General features: G+C 38.6%; 2 protein-coding genes across 5 annotated transcripts in view; both read left to right on the top strand.

Moving 5' to 3' along the window:
- Positions 1–1,085: 1,085 nt before the first annotated feature.
- LOC111855385 (Golgi phosphoprotein 3) lies at positions 1,086–13,026 on the top strand. The gene is made up of 4 exons (XM_072714445.1): positions 1,086–1,558; positions 7,627–7,758; positions 9,139–9,253; positions 11,232–13,026. The coding sequence occupies exons 1-4, from the start codon at positions 1,346–1,348 to the stop codon at positions 11,654–11,656; spliced, it is 885 nt and encodes a 294-aa protein (XP_072570546.1). The 5' UTR covers positions 1,086–1,345; the 3' UTR covers positions 11,657–13,026.
- Positions 13,027–18,189: 5,163 nt separating this feature from the next.
- The window catches only part of pdzd2 (PDZ domain containing 2), a 72,859-nt gene continuing 64,066 nt past the window's right edge, over positions 18,190–26,982 (top strand). For all 4 annotated transcript variants that reach the window (XM_023823346.2, XM_023823347.2, XM_023823348.2 and 1 more), the window contains exon 1: positions 18,190–18,880. The gene's annotated coding sequence lies outside the window, so the exon portion shown is untranslated. The remainder of the gene's footprint in view (positions 18,881–26,982) is intronic.

Genomic DNA, 26,982 nt, shown 5'->3' on the forward strand with positions numbered 1-26,982 from the left:
GGACAACACTGAAGCCTAATAAAGCCTTTAGCTAGGTCATGATAAGGCTCAGAGAAGTCATATGACTTTAGTTCAGAAGTTCTGGGAAGATCATTGTAAACCTGGATAGCTGAGCACTCTTCAGTGCCGCCCAGTGGAGGTGACTGAGTTAAAAGTTTGGGCCCTACACTAACACTTCTCTTGAACCAGTCAAATTTATTAGTGTACTTACAGAGCCATGGATATCCTATTATTAGTGGGTTCCTGGCAGTCTCAGTTAAGTAAAAACAGACCTGCTGCTTGTCCACTATCAACAATATGACTATGGCTCTATATATTCTAATTTTCCTGTCACTAAAGGCCATCCTTCCAGAGAATGCACCAATACAGGTTTAGGTGCTGACATGGCACCTGCTGCTCATGCATGGTGTGCTGTATCGTGGACCTGTTTCCATCCATCCATCTCTCTAATTTTTAACCAGGAGTGGTGTGTGGCTCAGTGGGCTAAGCCTTTGTGCTTGTGATCAGAAGATCACATTTCATTGTGACACTTTTAATGCAAAGTGACATAAGAGATTTGACTGGAAAATTAAAAATAGTGTGATGTTCATGATGAATGAAATCCAATGCAGAACTGCAGCCAGAAGACACACCCCTGGATTGGATTCCAGTCCATCACATGGCACAGACTCTATTCACTGTGAACCATATACTCACACAAACTACACATAGCAAAGCCGCAGAAACAAAAGGAAAATCTAAAGACTTCATATCTATAGAGCCAGGGCTTACAATCCTGACTATTGTGGCAATCCCTGGAACTGAATATGTACTTAAGACTTTGTTAAAATTTGTAGTGGATAGCCTTAATGAGAATCTGAATCAAATTATTGGCCAAGCATGATCACACACACTCACACACACAATGACTCTTCAGTGTACTTATGGCAGTTCCACATGCATACACACTTAAGACGATGACCTTATATCTAAAATAAATAAAAAAAATGCTGAGAGAAAATAGTACACAAATAATTTCACTGTATTAGCAATAGAGTATGTGAGTATGTCTTTAAAAGCATTCCCTGACTTCTACCTGAAGGTGGCTGGCGGTGCCACATACACTGCTGTCGTCATCATCGTCCGCCATATTGGTCGAGAAGAGAGTGGAGGTAGAACGGGAAGGGAATCTCGCTGTTTTTTGGGCTCCTCCGGATCATCTGCAACACCGAGTAAAACTCAACTGGGGAAACAGGGTTCAGGCCATCGATCGGAGTTCATTTATGTATTGGGAACCTTGAAGCGCTGCTAATCGTAGGCAAAGGCGAGATCCGCTGCAGCGTCACTAGGAGCTTGTGTGCCGACCATGACTTCCCTGACCCAGAGGAGCTCGGGCCTGGTGCAGCGGCGCACCGAGGCCTCGCGCGGCGCCTCCGCCGACAAGGAGCGCGGATCCGGGGATGAGGACTACGAGACGCGGCGCCGGGACGAGCAGGAGGACGACGACAAGGGGGACTCCAAAGAAACGCGCCTCACACTCATGGAAGAGGTGTTGCTCCTGGGATTGAAGGACCGAGAGGTGTTTGTTTTATATTATTACACGTTTTATCACGCGTTCTTACCGATGTTTCGCCTTAATGCCTGTAGCCACAAATTATTAGCTTACTGGAGTGTAATTGAGGCCGATTTCTTCCGTATCATCACGTCTGTTTTGTGACAAAGGCTGGGCTGTTTGCTTTCAGGATATAATATGTAGTATTTTTCACACTGGTTAACAGGTAATTCATGTAAAATCCGTACGTAGCAGTTCATCTCCCGCCCCGGAGCAGTTATGTAAGAAACTGGAAACAAACCGCTAGCTAGCTGTGTCCATTAGGGTGTCATTGAGTTTTGCCTGTTTCCTTTGGGTTGTCAACCCCGAAATTTCACGCTAATTACCAAGAAATAACATTTTAGGAAGTAATCCAAACGTTTGGTAAGTGTTCCCGAGAAGTTGGTCTCAGCTTGCCCCGGCGGTGAGTCTGTTTGTCCTTCTTGGAAAATGTTATTTGCAGGTTAGTGGTTTAATGTGGGTTCAGTACATGTTCAGTTACTAGGTGCACATAATACGTTCTTGACGTGTAGAGAAATCGGAGCCACCATTTATGTGTAATAGTACTAGCCAAAGAATTTTATTTAAAATGGCATTCTTTTCTAAGTAAGTCAGGAGGGCTGTATTGTTTCACAATTGTCACTTTAAATGCATCTGTCATAAATTTTATCTGCATATTGTCGTTGGGCTGTTTACGTTAATGAGTTTTAACTGCTTTAATGCGGTTAGCCACTGCATACGACTGTTCATGCGACAGTTAATAGAGATTTTATTTATTATATAAATATTGCGGATTCTTGACGGCTATTCTGTTGTACCCGTTGGGTGAGGCTCTTGATTTCCTTCGGTCTGGACACGTCGAGCTGTGCAAATGGGCTAAAATGTTCACTATGAAGAGGGACTTTTTGGTTCTGTTGATCATACTTGCATAACTCCTGTTTATTCTGTGTTTAATTTGGTCGGTTGAGTTAAGTGTTTGTAGTAGACCTGTTGCATAATTTTACTAAAACATGTCTTGACTCCTTATTTTAACAAGCAATACATCTGTTTCGGAAAATGATGACACTAAATAATTCCTAGCTGTTTCTATAGTTATTATCTAAGGGCTCGTTCCCACTTGTGCGCTGCGTTACAGTGCATTTTGAAATGTTATGTGATATGTTGTGAAACTTTTAAAATCTGCAGAGTTTTAGAATACCATTATTTAACTAGGAACTTAACTAACAGTAGGGTAAATTATAAAGATGTTTCTCAATAGGTGAAGTATCTTAATGAACAATGACTCACTGTTGAAAGGATCATATATATAGCTGTTTAAGTATTACAGACTGAAGCAAATGTGCAGGATCAGTGCAGCATCCCACCATAATTGGTTCATGACATATTGCCTTAACCTGTGAAATTCTTGTAAAAAAACTAATGTCCTCTTGGCCTGTTTGTACAGAGCTTGAGATTCTATTTGTTTTATTGTATACCATTTTGAGTTATGTTTTGCTTGAGTAGTATAGTTCAGAAATGCCCTTGGAATGCATGTTTAGGTTTAGAATATTAACATCACATGTAGTACTTGTAATGCATATTTAGGTTTATTTCATACTGTGGAACAGTATCTTACATAGATACCAGTGTTGAACAGGATTGTTTTGATGTTGTTACTGTTGAGTAGTGAATTTATTGTTAAAGTCACTTTGGAGAAAAGGCAAGAATGGTTATAGAGATGCAGTGGTCTGAATAGGTTATACTTTGTGGTACATGTGCTGTTAGCCATGATCCTCAAAAATGACTTATCTGAATAAACTGAATGGTGTAATTTGTGTATTGTATACTCTTACGTTAAGTACTGGGAAGTTCTCCAGTAAGCTATCAAGCGGATAGTTGTGTTAAATAGGTCCAGGAGAAGTACACTGTGGCACTGTCTGTGTCGAACCCTTCCCGGCTCACAAAGCCAGCCTTATTGAGGTGCTGTGTCCCACACGGGGCCTCTGCAAACAGTCTGTGCCAGAGCAGGCGTATGAGACACAGCTGAAAGTGAGTTTAAGAACTTATCATTGATGAGGCTTTTGAAAAATACATTTTTATGGTAATTCAGTGAAAGGTATTCTACTTTGACGAGTAATTCCCTGTTCTGTCAGCCATTTCACTTTTTGTTTTCTTTTAGTGTGCAGTTTTTGCTGCAAATACCTTTAACCAATTACACAACAATAGACGATACACTGTAACACAATTAGGGATGCAACTTATGAATAACTTCGATAATAATCAGCAATAAAAATAGTTACCAGCAAATTTTGTGATCAGTTTTTTTTTTAGCAGTTTGCCACCTAGCAGGGTTAACGTTGGTGTGTTAAAACTTTGTTCCTAATTCTCTGTTCATGTACCATTACAGTCTGCACATAGACTTTTGTATACACATTACATTTGTCCATGGACACAGATGGTCGTGGTCGGTGCATGCGTACAGCAGTGATATTCCACCAGAACAGCCAAGGGCAGATGTATTGTAGAATACACAAATTTCAGCAATGTAGTAAAATGGGTAAATGTTTATGAATCATTTTAAAGTTGTAGGCTTTAGCGGTATTATGGTAAGACGGTATATTGCGTTATTACAAAACATTTCTTGCTCTTGCACTTTTCTTTAAACCTTGTGTTTTGGCCCAACTAATTGATTAATCTCCTGATTACATGATTAATCGATTATAATAAATATGATAATCGCTTTTGCAGCCCTAAACACCATATATTTCTGAAGAAGTTTCTTCATGGGTTGCAGTTTTTTTTATACTGGACCAGGCCTTGTTTGCACACCTCTGAATGAATTTAAATTATTACTGTTCCATTGCAAACAAAGCAGTTTGCCATAGCTTCAAGGAAGGAGATTTGTCTCACACCCTGATATTTAAATAACTCATTAGCGGATATGTTCAAATTTCAGTTACCTAAGCTTGTCTTTGTGTCATTGAATTCTACCCTGAAATGCTGTTGCCAGCTGTCTATGATTTCCTTAAATATCTCCTGAGTTTTATTTACCTGTACTTTAGTTCAAGCTTACGCTTCCCAAATATTGATTTATCAGTTTTATCCAAGACAAAATTAATTTGTGACAGTAATGTATTCTCCCACTTGCTAGTGTCTTGGCATGAGAAAGCTTGGCATTTTATTTAATAAACTCAGGGGAAAGGTCATGCCTCTCTTCTGGCTTAAGTATCTTACAGTTTCATTAATGTCAGAATGAATGTGTATGACATACCATGTGTAAGAATCTGTATCTTTTGTTAATCTTCTTAGTCCACCAGAGTTACTGAGGTTAAATAGGTCACTCCTTCAGACTCTGTAGCTTTAGCATGAACCATCAGTCACGTCACCTGCCAGCATTTTCAGTCTTGTCTTTGAGGTGAATGGCTTTTGATCAGTCTAGTTTTTTCCACCTGCAGCTTTTTCCTTCGAAGTCTTGTATTCTGGAAGCTTACATTTTCAGTTGATTTTTTTATGCATTAGCATCATCTTAGTAGTTGGAAATTTGCCAGGAGTTTCATTGTCCTTTGTTTATTCTTGTTTATCATCTTAAAATTGGAAATTAGGTTTTATTTTCTTCAAATACCTTTGTATGCCTTTCATCTGTTATGGTAGGTGATGTTGCAGAAAGGTATTTAGGAGCATTTTAATAATGAACTGCTTTTTATATCCATTTCTTTTCTCATGTGGTTTCCAACAGGGCTTCTGTACTTTAGTAGCCCGCATTTTATGAACATAATTTGGATTTGCAGACTAACCCACTCGGCCACCTCCAGCCTACACTGACCTTTGATATGAATTATGTTTTTCATGCTAGCAGAAATGCTTAATTTAAATATGGGACTTTTAATTACTTAACATCCAGCAACAGTAAATCTTTTTTCTGTTTGGTTTTCTCCTATACATTTGTTGAGCCGTATCAAGGTGAATTACTAAGCTTTGTTTCTAATTTTAAACCTTACTTTATATCATTAACCATTAGGACAGCTTGCAAGTGAACTGTGTTGACATCATTTCCTGTAATTGCTCAAATGCAGAGTTTTTAATTATAGTCAATGAGTCCTATCTGCACTAATACGTTTTCGTTTAGTAACGCAAAAATTTTCTTCTGATTTAGCCTTCTGTTCGCACTACCATGGATCTTTTTTCCCCAGAAAGGGAGAGAAATTTTGCTGCTCCCCAACAACTAATCTTTCTGTAAACACATTAGTGCAGATGCTCATAAACATAAAAATTTTACTGCGACTACATCAGTGAGCTCCGATTGGTTCGTAATTATCCGTTTCCTGATTAGCTATCTTCGATGCCTTTTTCCCAATTGGTTATTCTTCACGGGAACAAAGAATGCTTTGCCTTTATTTTCATGGAAGCAAGCCACATGTGAATATGGAGGATGTACAGGACTTTGTCTACCAGGCATATGTTGTTTTACTTGTGTGCAGCTAAATCATGTTTTGTGTACATTGTGTGTTTACAATTATTGTGGAGCTCAAAACGAGACTGTACCTGAGCCAAAGTTAAGCGCAACTCTAGCTTATGATAAAGACATCCAGCCATTGAACATTAGAGTGCACTGAAACTGAGGGAAAGAGAGAGAGACTAGTGGTTAAATTTCTGGATCTCTGTGTTGCTGGTGTGAACCTTTTGTTTACAGCTTTGTGTTTGTGACGCAATGGTACTGTGATATTTTGCTTTTACTAAATAAAATATGTGTATTTACTTTAAACCCATGGTGGTTTGTGAGATTAATCAACATGTCAAGTGTTTATAAAAACTGAACTTTATTATTAATCAAAATCAAAATAAATGATTGAAAATGCATACTTTGTCACTTCTAGAATTATAATTCGAACTATGAACTATTAGAATTATGGTCGAACAAAAAGCATGCAAATGACATGTTGTGCTCAAGTTACAACAAACAAAATATAAAGTATGCCACTTACAAGAATACATTATAAAAGGCTTTGGTTAAATGTGCAAGTGAAAAATCTCAGAAATACATACATTAATTACCACTCACAGCTACGTCATTTGCCTTTTACACAGAGCAATGTGAACGCAGAAGTTTTTTTTTTAATGCTACTGATAATGCCAGTGCAGACGCAGATATTTTCTTTCAGAAACTCTTGTACATTTTTTGTTAATGTATTAGTGTGGATGTAGCCTTATAGAATAATGCTTTGCGCTGTAATGTATGAACTTTTTAGTTAAATATTGTGAAAATGAAAAAAGGTTCACAGGCCAACTACAGTCTGTGTCTCACCGGAAATATTTCCATTACAAGCTAGAGTTATTGAAAAATGTTCAATAACTCCAAATCTCCATATACCATGCATCCAATACCTACAATATATGTGTAATTTAAATGATAAATCTCTTGCATTTTTGTTAAGGGTACAACAGCTGAGATAAAGTGCTGAGTTTGGTAATACTTCTGCATCTAGCTGGTGTTTGAATTTTCTTGCTTTGATATTGCTGTTTTTTATGTGCCAGCATTTACATTCTGCACTGAGATTAGCACTGCAGCAACAAATAATTTTAAGTAGGTTATGGCTGTGACCATTGTAATTAAACACTGTTACTACCATGTAGTCAACATCCTGATTATGATGGAAAAATAACAGCTCTTCACTTATGGTTTTATTTCTGGGAAAACAGTATTAGTGGTTTGCCAATAAATGGTTTTCATTTTATAGTTGTCTGTCTATAATTCCACTTAATGCACTTGGTCCCAATATTTTTCCTAATTATGATTATTTGAATTGAGTTTGATATAATTTTTATTAGCTTATTTACCATAGACCTTGTTTGTAACGTTAATTCATATGGATATTAAGTCCAGCACTAGTTTCTTAGACCATGGTACTCATTGATGATGAAATGGTGGAAACAATTTCCAATGTTACTGTAGAGGTCTACAGAATAAAAAAACTTTATTTATTTATTTAGATATTTCTATGTATTATATAACACACTTAGCTACTTCATAACATGTTTATCATTTCTGTTCCTGATTGCTCTTTCATCTGTATTCGCAGGGGTACACGTCCTTCTGGAATGACTGCATCTCTTCTGGGCTGCGTGGGTGCATGCTCATCGAGCTGGCCTTGAGAGGGAGGCTGCAGCTGGAGGCCTGTGGCATGCGGAGGAAAAGTCTGTTAGCCAGGAAGGTGTGTACCATCTCATAGCCTGTCAAGTAAGGGATAATGTACAGGCAGCCGGTAGTTATCGCAGAAATAAGACCCCGACAGTGTGATCAGGACCCGACGCGAAGCGGAGGGTCTTGTATCACACTGAAGGGGCTTATTTCGCGATAACTACCGGCTGCCTGTACATTATCCCGCTTATTACACGGCTACTTGCCACATAAGGAAAAAAACTGGACATGAATATAAATTTGAAACATTTTATTGACATATTTGTTTTAAATTAACATTTTTAAACGATAATCTTTGTTGGCGCGGACTGATTTTAAACATACAAGTAGTACCGGCTATGCGTTATTACTTTGGAGCGGTCATTATTTTCCGTCTTTATTACTGTATATTTGGATCACATTAAAAAAAGTTCAGAAATAAAAAACTTATTTGATGGCTCTTGAAATGATCGTTACGGATTTTCTTTTCTTTGCTCAAAAATGGCTGAAGCATTTAGTGTTTGTTTCTGCTTTTATATCAGTGGCATTTTAGTATTTTCATATTGAGAATAGTGTACAAGTAAATGATGTAATATCGTAAATATTTAGCTGAGGCAGGTTGCACCAAATTCAGGACTAACATACATGCACATGGTTTGAGGAAACCTTTGCTTCAGAATTCTTCAAAAGCTTTAATCACCAGGTATGCTACATTTACAAGAATCATTTCTGGTTTGTTTTATGCTGCCTGCAAAATATGTGCAAAGTAGCAGCGCATATAATAAGGATTAAGGTAAGTTCTAGTTCACATTATAATTAGGAAGATGAAGAGGTGAGGTGGGCAAAATCAAAAATTTCCTCCTGCTTAAACTGCTTTACGATGAGTAAGTTACACTTTGAAGGTTGTAGTTTGAGAACCACTGATCTAGAGTCATTTACTTTTATGCCTCCAAATTTTGTTGTCATTTTTGGAGCACTTTATTTTTATGGTTAAGCCACAGTTTTACAAATTTTAATCGTGTCTTTGCCAATCAAAGAGGCAAATTGTTCTGAAGGCTTCCCTTTGGTAGAAGGATTTTTGCTTACTGGCCACAAGATGGAGCACTTTCCCTGTGAACAACTTCCCATTTGTACTAAATATTTTTGCTGGCAAATTGTGACATGCCTGTATTCTCAGATGGGGCTTTGTGTTATAAATTCTTAACTGAATATACCTCAGTTTAAAAGATTTGTGTAGTTTACATTCAAGAATTGATGTTCAATCAGGTGACTAATTATTGTTACTTGCATATTATGGGTGCTTAAGTTTGAATTTTGAGGAAGACGACTAGTTTCCTTGTCAGTTTTTCAGTTTGTCTTAATCTGAAATGTTTTGTGCCTTGTAACTTGTGTTGTTGATCTTTGGTATTAATAGGTGATTTGTAAGTCTGATGCTCCCACTGGAGATGTCTTGCTCGATGAAGCATTGAAGCACATCAGAGAGACCCAACCACCTGAAACAGTACAGAGCTGGATTGAGCTGCTAAGTGGTTAGTGAAGCCCGTCTTCATGACAGTATTTTCTATATTGCCTCTCCTTCGCTGTGTAATCAATCAAATATGCATTAAAATGGTCTTCCCTCTGGCGCTATTTCCATATCTTGTTTTTAGGTGGTTCCCAGTTCCTGTTTCCATTTGTATGACTGTGGGGCTCCAGTTGGCTCATGTTTATATGACGTTTTGGTTTCCGGTTTCACTGAGAAATTGGATTGATTAACAAATGACTTCACTTGGCTCGTGCTTGCAATGTCCCCTCAAGTAGTTGTTCCCAGCATACATCATTGTTGTTTTGCTCAGTTTTAACTGCTAGCAACTTCAACGTTGAGGAGATACTGGTTAGTTGGTTCACTTAGCCCCATAGGTCAGTCATGTGCTCAGATAGATCAAAACCCTTCACCCAAAATAATAATGGCAGCCCTGCAGCTTAACAATCCAGATGTGACTTCAGAGTTTGTAACTTTTTTTTTTGCTTTCCGATTTGCCATTTTCTCCTGATATCAGCTTGTAGCATTCTGTGTTTGGCTGCCAGTAGTAATAGACCAGATCAGAGAGGCAACTGGTGCTGTGTGGGTCTGTTGTGTTAATTATCAAGGCTCCAGCTTGGACATAACACTGAAATTAATTTCTTTCAAAACCTCTCGCTTTGGAACGCCTGAGAGAAAATGTCAGATGGGTGGAATTTAATAGACTAAGCAAATAGACCATGACCTTCAACTGAATAAGCAGATATGATGAGCGAATGTAAAATAAATCAGTGGCCCTCCACAGTCACACTTTAGCTCAAACGGCTCTCCTCTGGTTCCTGCTGGTAATGATGGAAGGAAAGAAGCTTTGAACCAAACAGTAGCTAGGATTACTGTGCACTGTCAGTCACTTTGGTTAATATCAATGTGGACTCTGTGGGAACCAAGTGGCCGATGTGAACTGACTTTAAACTTGTCAGTGACTGACAGTGCACAGTAAGCCTATCACGGTGACTCTTGAAGCAGAGTTTCACCTGTCAGTGTCTGTGCTTGCTAGAGCACTGGACCTGAGTGAGACCTGAATAGACTAACCGCTCGAAGACCCCTCTCTCTTGAAAGTGTACTTTAACCGTTGTTGTGATATGTCATCCATGCAGGTGTTAAACTGGAGGGTCTTATGGTGCTTTTCCACTACCACCAAGAGCCAAGCCGTACCGCAAACTAACGGTTTTGCATTATAAATTCCCCAAGCCGTACCTGCGCTGACATGGCCCTGCTATGAAAGCATAACTATGTTGAGCTAGTTGCATCACCACTGACTAATTGACTGAAATGCAGGGAGATACGAGTGATCTGTCAACATGCATGGATTATCAGGAGGATAAAAGGGCATTGTATGTAGTATTTATTAGTAGTATCGCACATTGCGATATATTGCTGCATTTCCAATAACTAAGAACTTGAAAATATCTGGTCTCCTGCTTAAAAAAGTAATATAGAACAGCTGAAAGGAATGAATTCATAATGCAAATTTAGGCAAACTAATGCTAATTGCGCTAGTGATTGATGCAAGCATATGCAATTCTCTGACATGCCAGTGGAAATTAGCACGTAGCAAATCATGAGGTACACCGCATGAACAGTAAATAAGTGTCTCTTCACTTTCACGTCACCGTCACTCTCCAAACCTGGCATGCCTCTGCTGAACCAACCTGTCTGTAGTGAGAAACTAATGCAAGCTGAAACTGCACTGTAACTAGTTTGTGGTATGGATCAGGTATAGCTTTGTTCCTGAATGCCAGTGGAAAAGCACAATTATATTTCATTATTACATAATAATAATAAAAATATGTTTTGACAGGAGGCAAAATTTCTTGGTGATAAAAGATCTTGCTAAAGTACAAAATGCAGTCTGGACAATGCATTGGTCACAGACCATTAGCACATAAATCCTTTTAAGTTGCCGCTTTCTCATCCATACTAATTGTAAGCAACTCTGTCTGCAGGTGAAACGTGGAACCCTTTAAAATTGCACTACCAGCTGAGGAACGTGCGGGAACGCTTAGCCAAAAATCTGGTGGAAAAAGGTGTACTCACCACAGAGAAACAGAATTTTCTCCTCTTTGACATGACCACGCACCCGCTCACCAACAATAACATCAAACAGCGACTCATCAAGAAAGTGCAGGAGGCCGTACTGGACAAGTGGGTCAACGACCCTCACCGGATGGACAAGCGGCTGCTAGCCCTCATCTTCCTCGCCCACTCCTCCGACGTCCTCGAGAATGCGTTTGCCCCACTCTTGGATGACCAGTATGACCTGGCAATGAAAAGAGTGCGACAGCTGCTGGACTTGGATCCTGAGGGCGAGAGCATTAAGTCAAACACAAACGACCTCCTCTGGGCTGTCGTGGCAGCCTTTACCAAATGAGTGAATGGAGATGAAAGTGAAGAGCCTTGGACCACCGAGATTGAATTCTTGATTTTGGGGGTGTTGGTGGTGGTGGCGGCATGATTTCCTCCTGTGCTTAGGTCATTGCCTGTGCAGGTTATCTTTCTGTCATGTTTCCCCAGCTTGTAGATACACCTTCCCACTCCCTGGCCCTCCCTGTGCACTGTGAGATTGTTCACTTTTCAGTCACGTCGCAGGTCATCCCGACTGAACTGAAAACAGAAGCACACACTAAGTCATTTCAAAATCCTTTGTATGGTGACTCTCTTCCACAATCAGGAAAGAGTTTGTTTGGAAACTTTTGATCTCGGTTATATACTGATGTTATACTTCAATGAAAAAAATCAAAGATCCCCCCCACCCGACTTTTGAAGGAAACATCCAGAGTCCTTCATTCACAAAGTGTTGCTATAAAGCTATGACCTGCCTTCATATAAGGGAGGGAGATAAAAAATAATGTAAATTGCGCCTCTTTTGTTACATACTTACACAAATCACATTCCTTTCTGGGGGCTTCATTTCTTTAGAGTAAGCAAGCAAATTTCTTCTTTTTTTCTCTGCGGAAGGTTTCTACCTTGTCTCCGTTATACGCTTGACACCTACTCTATGACATTTTCATAATCTTCATAACTAGTACTGCAGCCAGACTGCTGCCTGCACACCCTGATTTAAATACCGCAGTCATGGAGTGGGAAGCATTCCATTGTGTTTTGTAAATAGTTTCTCGTATTCAGACACTTGTTCCTGTAGCCAGTTATACTGACCCAGAACACATCTGGCCAGCACTTGAGATTAGAACATTCTTCAGGGTGTTGTGGCCAATCATCTGCTTTTTAATTCTCCTTATTTTGCCCATTTTACTGTACAACTGTGTACTCCGGGAAAAAAAAAACTTATCCGACTGTTGTCTAGCCAATGTTTTGTACAAAAGGGGCCGTGATTGACTGTAAAGGAAGCCTTTGCCTTTCTCTCCCCCCCCCCCCCCCCCCCCCACGATATCATTGCAGTTTTTATAACTGCGTCATAGCATATCTGGTTCTTAATTTTGTGCTACCTTCAATTTTTAATTTTGTATAGCTTTAACTTTTGTTAATTCTCATTTCTGTTCATACTCGATGCCTCCTATGTCTTGCTTTATTTTAGCTGCATTGGGATTATAAACAGACACCTATTTTGGGCATAATTCACTCATGGCAGGTTTACAGCTGTCTGACTTTTTTTGTTAAACTTTTGGAGTAAAACAGATACTAAATAATGTATAACTAGACTTGAAATTAAAGGGAACCCTATTCTGTATACTTGCTTTTTACCATACAATAAAATAAGAACTTGAAAGTGCCTGAAAAATATTTGGTTTCTGTCACTTTTCATTATCTGATATGTGTGATCATTTTATTTTTTTCCCCATTTTGTAACCTGACAGATCATGTAACCCACTTCACTAGAATACTGGATGACTCTAGACTTTAGTCCTGGTGGTACTTAATCATGGTACATTTAAGTAACTTTTTCAAATATACCATAAGTATTACTTTACCCAGATCAGAGTGGTGGTTTTTGCAGATTTTGGTATTCTTATATTGAATTTAGCTTATTTTTATGACGTGCCCTTCCCAGCATAACTGCCCCAGAGCACGTCATATACATACATGCATAAGCATACAAACTGCACACTGTGTAAGCAGGAAAAAACAGAAGTCAGTGAACTAGAGGAACAAAAACTTGCACTACTAGGAGGAAAGAAAAACAACTGCAATTTCAATGTCCAAAATACCACAGGTGTTATAGTTGATATTCCAGTTAGAATTGAAGTTGTTATACATTTTGGGGATGAGTGGCAAAGTTTGGTTTCCTCCCAGAATGCTGTAACACTCTCACAGAGCTCGATCTGAATCTCAGAAGTCAAACAGTAAATGCCGACCCAAGATAACTTGTACACACGGGGAAATGAGTCACGCGGCATGTCTCTCAGCAGAAACAAAGGGTAAAGCTTCAGTCTGAGCCTCGCATTCGCTGTGATAGCATCGTGCATGTTTACACTAGCTGAATACATATATTTTGACAGTAAAAATACATTTAGACAATGAGTAACAGTAATTATTATTATTATATAATAAAATACATTTAAAAATAAGGATTTCTTATTTTAATATTAATAACATTTCATTAATACATTTCATTATAATAATATTGTCGTGCTGAGCGGGGACGGAACGGAAACAAAGGCGCAGACGTCAGGGTATCGGGGAATACGGAGTTTAATTACAGGTAAGGCAGGCAAAACGCAGACGGACAATACAATGACCGGACTGGGGAAACAAATTGAAACGCGGACGAAATACAGAGGACTAATGACAACAACCAGAAACAGCTGATCACTAGGGGATTCCACACGGGGTTAACGAGGGGGCGTGGCACACAGAAGGAGTGGACACATTGTTTTTTTTAACTTTACACATTACTTGGATACATTTATTTTCTTACTTTACAAGTTACTGTTTTGATAAATGTGCTTAGATGTGTTTAGTACAGTATATGCTCTTGTTTTATCCGGTTCATTTTGTGTTTAAATGCTAAAAAAAAAAAAAAACGTTTAGGTGTAATTTTTTGTGTTTGATTTAATTAATTGGTTTTCCATTATTTCTTATGGGGAAAATTCGATCAGAAGTCAAACTTTTTAGGATTCGATCCGGAGTTCTGAATGGATTAAATTCGAGTTCTGAGGTACCACTGTGTGTGTGTGTGTTTGTGTATGTGTGTGTGTGCATATATATATATATATACACATATACATACATACACACACACACAGTGGTACCTCAGAACTCGAATTTATATATACACACACACAGACTATATATAGTCTGTGTGTGTGTATAGTCTGTGTATATATATATATATAGTCTGTGTGTGTGTGTGTATATGTATATATATATATATATATATATATATATATATATATATATATATATATATATATATATATGTATGTATGTATGTATGTATGTATGTATATAAACCCTAATATGATCTTTGCATAAATTAACCTCTGATGTGTTAGTGAATTTATAAAAATGTTTATGGCTTGAGACACAAATAACAGTCAAACAAAAATGGTGCAGCATACATACGGTAAACAAATCATGTCCTCTGTTTTTATACCGGGGTCTTTCATTTCAATGCTGTGGGAGTTTTGTTTTTTAAATATTTGTTCCTGATCTTGAAACTGCATATACACATCAATGGCGTTTGTTGTATCTTAGCAGTTAAATTAATATTCCATCCATCTACCTTCCAAACGCTTATCCAGGTCAGTGTTTGAAGTCATAATTCAGATTCAAGATGTTTTACTGGATATGTGCCTTAAGTGTATTGGATTTCTCACTTGTTCAGCCAGAGGCTGAGGGTTTTTACTGATAAGGCACGAAGCTCCCGAGAGGATCACCAGACATAGCTGGAAATGTGTGATCAATATACAGAAATACTGAAGTCACAGTTGAGGTACTAATGAGACATGAAAACAAAATAAAATCAAGTATGAATGTGCAACTGTGGTTATCTCTACATAATCAGCTGGAAAGAAATGTTTATGGAGACTGCATTCCTGCAATCTAATGTAGTATATTTTCAAACAACTCATGTTAGTTTCCTATTAATTATAGGTTTTCTTAACAATTTGGTCTGGTAACTAGAAGTTATTATTATTATTATAATTATTTAAATTGTTGCATTGCATTTAAACAATACTTTTCTGTAAACTGTGTAACTTTTTTCAAACATCTGCTGCTCATAAGTGTTATTTATTCCTGTTATTCTACACAGTTCAAAAGCAAAGTGCATTGTTATGTAGCCACTGACCTCACCCTCCAACCTGTCATCCTTCACTGTTTCATGACATAGCGCATCTGCTTCCCAGATGGGATTTAAGAATATTTGTCTGACCACATAATTCTGCAGAGCTATTGAGCAAAGAAATGTTCAAATTAGACTTGGAATACCAAACAATCTATTAATAAGATTGCATTATTCTGCAATTTGTCTTCATTTTGTATAACTATTGCAATTTGCTTTTTGATATTCAATGGCACCAATATTAGTGTGCATTTTGTGATAGAAAATATAACATTAAACTTAAAAGCAGGGGGAAATCCAGAGTGTGTACAAGCTTACAAGGCTAAAAATTGTGTTTGAATGGATGCCGAAACACAGTTGCATTAACATACACTGTGAATCCGAGTGAAATGGGGAACCTTGTCTTACACGGTAGCTTGCCTTAGTTTGGCTGGAGCACCTTAAAAGGAAACTGGACAGAGACCCCAAGTTTTTTTTTTTTTGGCTAATTTAAAATTTTTTACTGCTTAGTTATGGTGTCGGGTGCCATCTTCTGTCAGGCTGTGGCCGCGCTCTGACGATCCCTGGCCAGCTCATGCACAACGTGTAAACACCCCCCGGGCTGGCGCAGGTAGTCTAGTCCTGGTGTCACCGGGGCAAACCGAACACCAGCTCCTCCAGGGTCAGCAGTTCAAGGCCAAACATAAGGGTGGCGGGGGTGCAGTCGGTACTTTCCTGTACCACCTGCCAGATAAGCCCGCAGGACCAGAGGATGGTGGGTGTTCCAGTCACGCTGGTGCCCTTCTGTGAGGATCGCCAGTTGTGTGGCTGGAGTATGGAGAAACCACTCCACCAGCCCGTCGCTCTGAGGGTGAAGGGGGCTGCTGAGGGTCTTCACGATCCCCAGCCACCAGCAGACCTCACCAAACACCTGTGCCTCCAAGTTCCTCCCCATAAATTGCTTTGTTTCACTGAATGGTAAGTCACCCAGTCACCCCAGATGTTGTTCCAGATATTAATTTGATACTAATTACACTGAATTGCATAACATTTGCATATCCCCATTTATACTTTCTGCATCATTATCTAGGTTTGCTGATTTCCAGACTTAGTCCCGATGGTGCAGTGGTTCTGGACAAGTTCTGGACAAGTACTCAATGTTATACTGACTAAAAAAATACAGTACTGTGCAATAGTCTTAGGCAGCAAAAGAAAGTTATGTTTAAATGATCTTCATGTTGGTGTAAAGCTGTGCTATTATGCCTGTCAAAGTATGTCAGCCATTTCAAAACCTCTGCTAAAATCACCCCAGTATTTGAAGCAACCATTCAATACACCCATGTGTTTTTTGTCTCAACCACTAACACACCTTGTATAGCTAATAATTATCTCATTTACATTTTAAAACTAATTAATTTAATTACATTAATGGCTGCAGTGCCCCTGAGAAGAGGTTTAGGAACTGAAGCAGTTTTCATCTAGCTGTCTGACTAGATATCAGGAACTTTTTAGAAAATAGAAGACATTTTTACTAGTTTTTATTATGTTAATGCTAATTTTATATGTTCTAAAACTATATTGTGTTTTTTGTTTTGAATCAATGCACATGTACTACCCAGATAAATAGCTTCCAACCTTTCTGACTGCCTAAGACTTTTGCACAGTACTGTAGAACAATTCAAATCACATCCAGTCACATAAATTAAAGATTAGGTATAATTTATTTCAGTTAAAGCACATTTATGTTGCTAAGGAAAGCCTATAATGGTTAAAAAAGCAAGTTTTCATTTTCATTAAATAATGTAATATTTATTACTTCTAAAAATGTAACCCTTGAATGTTAGGGATAATTCCGTTTATTTAGTTTTCTCTACATCTGGCAAAATACATGCGCAGTTATGCAAAGTACAAAGCAAATTTATGCAAAAAGTGATTCTTATCAAAGGATGCAATATGGGATGATTCATCTGACCATATTGGAAATACCTGATATAGAGCCTGCAACCTAAATATACTACCAAGAGTGCTTGACTTCAACAGTGAAGGCCTCTAATGGTCCTATACATTTTATTTATTTATTTACATACTTTGGGTTTGCCCATTATATTAAATTCAATTACAGTACTGTGTAATTTTCTGGATGTCATTCTGGATGACAATGTCCCCACACACAGATCACGTGTGGTTGTCCAGGGGTTTGATGAACATAATTTTGATGCTGTCCATATGTCATGACCCTGAGACATGGACTGACTGATTTGCAGTTCTTGCAGAAGAATGGTGGCACATCCCTGCCAGAATTCCGGTTGCTGTTAGATTCTGAAAAACACTGACGAGGTATATACCGCCCTGCGGTGGTACCTCGTATAATTTAAAATGCTGTATATCAAAAACAAAAATGAACGTCGTTATTTCATATTATAGTCATCAATAAATTGGTCACATTTTGTCGTGCATTTTATTCAATGACGTCGCTTGTAACGAACCAGCTTCGATGTCCCCGCCCCACTTTTCCCAACTCCAATGATATTGGAGCGAATTTTTTCGCCAATTCCCGCCTCCTTTAATTTTTGATGTTCGATTGGTAATTAGAATCATACGTCACAAGCAAAGGCTCCTCCCAGCGTAATGGTCTTCCGTACACTTTGTAGAGGGATGAGGAACCTTAAGTATAAGTCCTTCCATCCCGAGAGCCTGTTCTGGGAAAAGCTGCAGGACCGCGCGGCTTCTTTCGCGTTGCTTAATTTTCTCCACCTTTTAACGTAAAACTTTAAGTTCCTATTGGTTCCACATAGATGCGTGTGTATGTAAACGTTTCTGAAAAGTTAAGGGTTGCATTTCACAGACTAGAAAATTAAAAGTACTTAATGTATGCTTGGTCAGTAATAAAAGTATATGCACTGTTGATGCCTGTTGGATGGAGGAGTGCTCTGAGAAGAACTGTCTTTGAATTCTTTCCTCAAGCTCTTGGAAACAATTATGTTTGGAAACACTGACTTAAACAGAATGAACTCCAAGTCTTGATGTTTAGTCTTCTAAATAGTCTTCGTATATCCCTTACGTACTTTTCTTTAAAATACATAAGGCTTAAAAACAAGGACTCATTTACAACCTGTTATTAGAAAGCTTAGCTGAAATCTTTAGTGTACGTAGTCGTACCAGAAGTGGCGTGATGTTCTCCAAGCATTGCAAGCGGTACACACTGCTTTGGATAAAAAAATAACAGTATTATGGCACAAGGCGACTGGAAGACCAAAGGAAGCCCATCCACGGTTTAGCTGTTACTGGAAGTTATATAATATACGGTATTTCATCAACGGCGTGAGTTAAGTCAGAGTTCGCTTTAATAGTTCAGACATTGGCGGGCGAATGGTAAGTTTTACCACAGTTGTTATGTTCGCATAATATTTATATACATTAAATAATTGACCTGTAATTTAAAAATTAAATAACAATAGTAGAACTGTATAACTTAGAAATGTGTGCTTTAACTTTGTAAGTTACATTTTATTAATTCATGCTACTGTTTCAGTAATCGTTGACAGATGTCTCTCTGTATGGTTCTGCTTTGTTGCCGTGCTTTGTCTGCTGCTTTCAGACGCCGGACGGTTTTCCAATCTTAGATGATTTATTCCAGCGTCAATAGCGCAAAAATCTCATTATCAGCGGAAAACTTCTCAAAGTTACCGGGGCAGACAGTCGTATAGAACATTTTGGCGAGGCGCTGTGGCTAAAGTACCCGATAGAGAGCAGTTTGACATCAGGCGTGGTGTGCGTTTGCTAGTCATATTTAAATCCTAAATGAATGGCTGAAGATTTTCATTTCATTAATATGGTTGACTAAACTGCAATGGTATCAGGTCGATATAATATCGACTTCCGCTATTTTCCCCATTTGTTTGTTTGTTTGCCAGCAATTCAGATGGTCTGATATTATTCATTTCAATGTTTGCGTTATTTTAAATTAGGGTTGCTGATCCAATTGACCCGTACTGGTCAGACTGGCCGACTGGCAGTTTTTTTTTTTTTTAGATATGTCTGGAAAAGTCTGCATTGGAAACTGTTTGTTCTTTTCAGGGTAGCCGCGAAGGTTATATAGAGGCATGCTAGCTGAAAGAGTTAAAGAACTGGGATGACTTCAAAGCAGGAATATGAGTCCGGTTTCATGTCGAAGGAAAATACGGAGCAATCAGTCAAAGGCGCTATAACAAATGACGCGGTAGATGGATGGAATGACTGAATGACTTTTGCATAGTATTATTATGCTTCAAGCAAAGTTTCAGAAATAGGTGACTTAATGGGATGTTACTCGAGTATTAGCAGGCGGAAAGGGTAATTGGCATGGGTCTGAGGATCGAGGCACTTTTCTTTCCTGGCATCTGTATTTGCCGCTGTTTTAAACATCTGTAAGGAGGAATAGGTGAAGATGCATGGAAAGGAAAGATGAAAGCACTCTCCTGAGTAATTCTGGAGTGGATTCAGGAGGCCATACCCTGCTTACCTACTTTAACATTTAGTGTTTTGGCAACACTTTACTTGAAGCAGTCTACATAAGGGTGACATGTAACCGTCATAAGAATGACATGACACATGTCATGCACATTAATGACACATTATTGATGTTTATGACTGTTGTCATAAACATCACTGTTGTCATAATGTGTCATTCGTTTTTTGGAACTGAATGACACATTATGACAACAGTCATAAACATCAATAATGTGTCATTAATGTGCATTACAGGTGTCATGTCATTCTTATGACGGTTACATGTCACCATTATGTAGACTGCTTCAAGTAAAGTGTTACCAGTGTTTTTTAGTGTGGTGTTTAATTTAAACCAACAAACAAAGTGATTATTGTGTTCTCTGCCTTTGTGGCAGTAAGTTGATGTAGTTCATGAACTTAATGATGAGGATGGAGGCATTTCATAGCTTTTCACTAATGTGCAGATTTGTTTTTTACATTTGTTTCCGTCAGCCGTTTGAAGACTAGTGTGTTAAATGTTTTTGGTAAAAAGGAAATGAATTTCCGTAACTGCCTCTTTTTGGGAACAAGTTTTTTTTGTTTTATTTTTTCCCTACAGGAAGGGCTGTGTAAGTCTGGACTAGACTGGCTAATTACTTATCCCATAATTATGGAAACATTTTGTCAAATGTACCACAGGGTACCAATAAACAATTTTAAAAAGCAATAAGCAAAAACAAATGACAGTTCTCTCAAATGTGCAACTGTAAAAATGATTTTTTTTACAACATACTTTTGTAAATATATTTAACCCATTTACTCATGACATTTTTGCTAAATATTACCTCAAACAGGCAATATTACTTTTTTAGGAAAGTAAAGCTACTTCAAGCACAAGCCATGCAGTGTTGGCTTATCAGCAAATTACAATAAACCAGAAGTATAAAATGCGTGAGGTTCTTTGTCACAATGGGAAATGGCCATTATATGGAAGTTCAAACCACAGATTCTTTTAAATGCATCTGCAATTATTCATATTGTTCTATTGTGTTGTGTGCAGTTTCATATGTCCTATTCTGCACAACGCTCTGAATTTGGTGACTGTACAACATTGTTATTGTTCTTATAGGGGTTGACGGTTTGCGGGTCTTAGAAAATACAGTATATGAGCAGCCATATAAGAAAGCTCCCCACTTCCATCTGATGTCCAGGGAATGGATGAAGAGATTACTATGGCACTCTGTAAATTGTTGGATCAGGCAGGAGAGCATGAATGGTAATGAGTCGGCAAGGATCTGGAACTGTTCTGCGGGAATCTGGCACCGCACCTCATACTTTTGGCACCAAAACTGCTCTGTCGCTTTTAATAAATGCAAAATGTCTGTCGTCAGTGCTATACACAATTTCTCAATTGTTATATGAGTTTTGGTCATAGAAATTACCCATTTAATGTGACCGTCCCCTTCTCAAGATCCTTTATCTTTTAGATTTTCCTAGATGATATGTTTGATTACTAATGGTAATGTATTGCTCTTTAGTAATTGCATTACCTCATAATGGATGGATTCTGCACTATTATTGCTGTCTCATAATATTTGGTGGATGTGGTTTTTACTGATAGAACCCGGGGTAGCAGGTAGTGTTAAAACATTTGGATTTTGTATTGGACAACAACGGCAGATAAGCAGCTTTAAAAATCAATTATATTTATGAAAAATTCAGGGTATCATCACCGAATATTATGTCTGTTATAGAATATGATGATCGACTCGTCAGACTGTTATGCATTCTTCTACCGTTTTGAAGTTTGACCCGTATATTTTTCCAACAGTAAATATAGATGTAATTGCCAAGTATTAGAGCGGTTTATCCAATTACCTCTAACCAGATACAGAATGATCATATCTTTATTGCTGCAGATGGAGTTGAAGGTCAGATTATCCATCTATCCATCCATCCATCCATTATCATCCGCTTGTCCAGGGGTCGGGTCGCGGGGGTAGCAACTTCAGGAGAGTGACCCAGACCTCCCTCTCCCCAGCCACCTCTCCCAGCTCTTCGGGGGGAAGGTCAGACTGCTGTGTGTGTATTAAAGGGCTGGGGATCATTATGGGAACGCATTTGTTAAACACTTCCTGCTGCTGACAGCCTGCTTGAGATTGTTGCATGCAGCATATTACTTATTTTCTTTTAAAATAAAAATCTTACGTATTTTATGTGACCTGGATTATCAGATGTGTTAGACTTAGGCTTGGTGTTTCACTTTCAGACCAAACAGCTCAATTTTTGTTTCACCAGACCATCAGCCTGGAGTCTGTCCCAGGGGCATAAAATGCGAGAATACCCTGGACACGATTCCTATCCTTCTGGGCAGGTAGCTTTTCAAACATCTCTGTCAGCTTCAGTGTTGTTGCTGGCATAGTCACTTCAATGACAATTACCCTTCAGATTTGGATGGCCACTGTTGTGGGAAGACTTTGGTAATATCTGGGTTCTCTCATTATTTCCATTGTTTTTAAATACTCCTGGGAGCATTGAAAGCTTCTTTAAAAAAAAAAAAAAAAAAAAAAACTTTCTCCATCTCTTTCCCATGAAAAACTTATGGGTGTTTCCTGGGTCTTCATGAGAGAGATTTTATGATCTCTTACAGTTGTAAGACATCACGAGCCCAGTACATTTCCTTTACTCATGTAACTGAAAATGGTGGGATTATGGTTGGGCTATGGATTACTCAGTTGTATGATATAATGCATGTTATTGTATTATTGCTGCATTAGAATGATTATCTTCTCTCTGCAGGATTGTGAGTGAACAGTCTGAGAGGAGGTTGCTTGGTATTGTATTTTTTAAATAAGGCTACAAACTGCTCCTCAGTATGTTTGAAGTGTTTGACTGAATTTGCGGTCTAGTGCTGAAGGCTGGTCTCTTATTAGTAGTAAAGCTGTGCCCCCCCCAAACAAAAATAAGTGTGTGTTTGTCTTAAATTGCTGTTAGATTTTTTTTCCTCCTCTTTACTCTTTATCTGTGCTTTATTACTGCCTGCTTGGCTTGTCTTACTTGTCTGTCCATCCAGCTTCCATTGGCTAATCCAGGTCTGGTTGTGCTGGAGCCCATCCCAGGCAGTACCTGGCCCAAGGCTGGGGAACACTCTGGATGGCATGGCAGTTCATTACTGAGTACATACACAAACACATCATTTGTACACTGTGGGCAATTAAGAAACAACAGTTAGCCTAAATGCATGGTTTTGGGCTGCAGGAAGAAGCCAATGTACCCAGAGGGCACCCATGGCACTGGGAGAACATGCACACTCTGCACACACAGAGCAGAACACCCCTCGTATTTCAATGAAATACATATCTTCACAAATAGAAACATTGTTTAACGTGGTTATACAAAGAATGATTAGAAACAGCTTATTAAAGCTGTGTAATTTGGTAGATAAACAATGAGGGTCTGTTTCCAGTCAGGCCAAGTGCTGTTTCAGAGAATGTGGTTTGGCGTGCCAAAGACTGCACCTCGATCTGCGACTACAGATATCAAGGCTTGATCTTTGTTGCATGCGATGTTTTAAATTAAGAAAGTGCGATCCAAAATAAATAACCTATGGTTTAAGATGAGTTTGAGTTAGGTTTACATTCACTCTTTGATTTAATAATGTTGAAATATCTATCATTTTTTAAGTCTGATTCAGTCCATTTGCTGGAATACTACACAGTGAGTGTTTATTCAGTTTGCTTAATGGTCATGTAAAATTTGTGTGACTGAGGTCTCTGTTAATGAAAAACATGTTTATTGTGTTTTAAGAGCTGTATCCCTTATACTCGAAGTGTTTTCGTTTTGCAACAGACCTTGTCAGTCCCTGGACTTAATGATTAGGGATCGTAAATGTCTGGGTATTAAAGCTCCAGATGTCCTGTAGTTCAAATGAAAAGCTTCAAATCTAATGCAGCTCCATCGTTCTCAACAGATAATGCTGCCAGTTATATAACAGAACAAGTTTTTAATTCATTGTACATTCTTCTCTTCTGGTGTTGCATGTAGTACATAGAAAATGAATAGAAAGGGGGGGGGGGATTAAGCTACAGGGAATGTGAGCCTGGATGTCTCTGTCTGCCTGTCTGTCTGTCAGCAGGAAGATAATTCTTCAATGCACATTCACTGCTATTTTCGCAGTCCAGTGGTCAAGCCATGTGATCATGGCAGATGTACAACAAGCCGTAGAGTGGATACTTCTGATGTGGCGTATGCACTAAGCAGAATAATTCCTGTACTCCTCTTTTAAAAAGAGAATAGTCTGGTTAATGTCAACAAAACACCTAGAACATTAAGATTTTTTAGTGAAGTGATTGCTTGTTACAAAGTTAAATAATTCTTTGATTGTAGAAATTTAGGTACTGTAGCTAAGCTTAATTATTTAACAGAAAGTTTTATGAAAAAAATATTACATTGTAATAGTAATATGACATAAAAGCAGCTTTCTGGAAAGTTAGAACCCTTGAAATTGCATGCAGTATGAGAGATTTTATTTGTGTTATGTGTGCCGTGTTGGTACTGTATGACATAATCACACTGGGGCAGCACTTCTGACATTTTAGCATATTTATTTAATTGCCCTGTGACTGGAAATGTTTTCCAACGAGGCAATCCCTGTGCATTTGGACAGAAACATTCAGAAAAGGAGCCTGATCTCTTTAATTAACCAAGGCAGACTCAGACATCCCAGAGGGTGGCATAAAGCCAGCCTGGTTGCCTTTGGGATGCTTCAGACCCTGCCCCCCCCCCCCCCCCGCTGTTTGTGATGCGTGCAGATCTCTGTTTCACAGATGACATGGACCCTGGATTAGCACCCCTCCCCTGCACAGATTGTACTTGCTGCGGGACCATCTGCGTTCTCAGCACTACTACAAAGAGAGGGTCTTTCCTGAGATGCATCATTTAAGCCAGTGACAGTGACTCAAACTCCCAGACTGACTGTGATCCTTATGGGGATCCGCAGATACAGGTTCACATTGAGCCATTCACTGTTACCTAGATGAGTTTCAATGCAGTGGTTTTATTGAAATGACCACCATTTTTAGTTGCACTAAAGCAACTACTTATCAAGGGTGTCACTGTGTTTTCAGTATTGGAGGGACAGGGACAGCTCCAGTAAGTGACTGAGGCAAATCCACCCTCTCGCATTATTCTGTATGACCTCATTTGTATTCCTATGTATAGGCTACACGTCTTTTTCAGTACTGACTATACACATTTGTTTATATGTATGAAACGGAAATCATTGTCTAAAGGTTTTTTCCCCTTGATCCGTAGATGAGTTTATTTATATTTTTAACAGCAAAATCCTGGAAAATATTGGGTGGGAGAAACACCACAGTTTGAATATTGGGTAGGATGTATCCCACCCATCCCGCTCAAGAGTAATTCCTATGCTACTTAAATTACGTAAGAGATTTTAAAAAATGTTAGCACATATTTCATTCTGTGTTCTCCCCTGTTCTGTTTTGCCTAACTTTTTAAAAAAAGAAATCACTGTTACTTAAATCTTCCAATGAGCAATGTATCCTGCCAGGTATTGTGTTGCGCATAATAAACATCTGCATAGACACTGTGTATGAGAGCCTGTTGTTATCTTATAAGTCAGTATTTGAAAAACCTTAGCATTCTTTGTACCTACATTAGTCAACGTATACAATCAATGTTAGCTAAACCGTACAAATTTTCATGGCATAATTTAATGACAATTACTGAATAATAAATAACATAATTGTGTAAGAAGCTGATAAGCAGCACTTCAAATGAGATGAGCTACCTGCTTTGCCACAATATTTGGAAGGTATATCAACGTAAGTATTAGTTAAGGTATTGAGATAAGAGTTTTAGGTAAGAGACCAAGCCTTTGATTAATGTTATTTGGGCACATGGGCTGCTACAGAAACCACACAACCAAAATATGACTGAGCATTAAAGAAGCAAATGATTGCTCCAACTCTTTGTTGTCGCTGTTTTATGTGAGCTATGGGAGGATGCAGTGTGTTTATGGGGCAGGAGGTGTAAACAGAGCTGCAGTGCTGATTACAGTGATGGCCCAAAGCATGCAGTGTGTTTATGGGGCAGGAGGTGTAAACAGAGCTGCAGTGCTGATTACAGTGATGGCCCAAAGCATGCAGTGTGCTGAATTTGTGCTGGTGACATGCTTGCCAATCCACCTTGTAGTCTCGCATCAGTGAAATCCTAGCAGTGAAATCCTAGCTGTCTGGTTAAAACTGCTTTTCCAGAAGCTCAGGCCAGTCAGTGGGCCAGTGTTGGCAATTTTGTGCTGCTGTTGTTCAGCAGATCTGGTGAATAGGCTGGAGATCAAAACAGTGCATTTTATAATTTCATTATTTACTAAATCATAAATGGAGAAAAGTTACTTTAATATTGAAATTTCTGGATTTTCCAGGATCCGATTTTCATTCAGTCACAAAAATGTATCAAAAAACACTGATGTGGTTCGGAGTCTTGCTGCTTTGCTGTGTGAAATAGCTGGAAGACCCATTAAAACCAAACTTTCATTGGCAATTTGATCTTCTGTTTAGGGAGCTTTGCCTACACTTGCACTGGGGTGTGTGTAAAGCATCTTTTTCCCAAAAAAGGAAACTTTTGCTCTGAAATCACCTTGACGACCGATGCCTTGGCAAAGGGTTTCTGGGTCTCATATTTCCTGGGAACTTTTTAAAAAAGTGTTATGCTTTTTACAGTGCGTCAGGTTAGTATATTCTGTGTTTGTCTGGGGAACCACTGGATTTTTCTACCTCAAGGCCTGTAATGACCTCATGAGACCCTGTGTTTGAAAGTTTTGTCTGTCTGAAGTGTAAAACAGTAGAATGCTTGGATAAATGCTTGGACAGAACTCCTGTGTCCCCCTTTGTATTACGGATGGCTTACCGTCTGACTCAAGCTGTGCACACACTACTCATGCTGTGACAGCATGGTGATCATGAGCTATTGACTTAGTCTCCTAA

This window comes from Paramormyrops kingsleyae, chromosome 7, assembly GCF_048594095.1.
Source record: "Paramormyrops kingsleyae isolate MSU_618 chromosome 7, PKINGS_0.4, whole genome shotgun sequence".
Taxonomy (NCBI): Eukaryota; Metazoa; Chordata; class Actinopteri; order Osteoglossiformes; family Mormyridae; genus Paramormyrops; species Paramormyrops kingsleyae.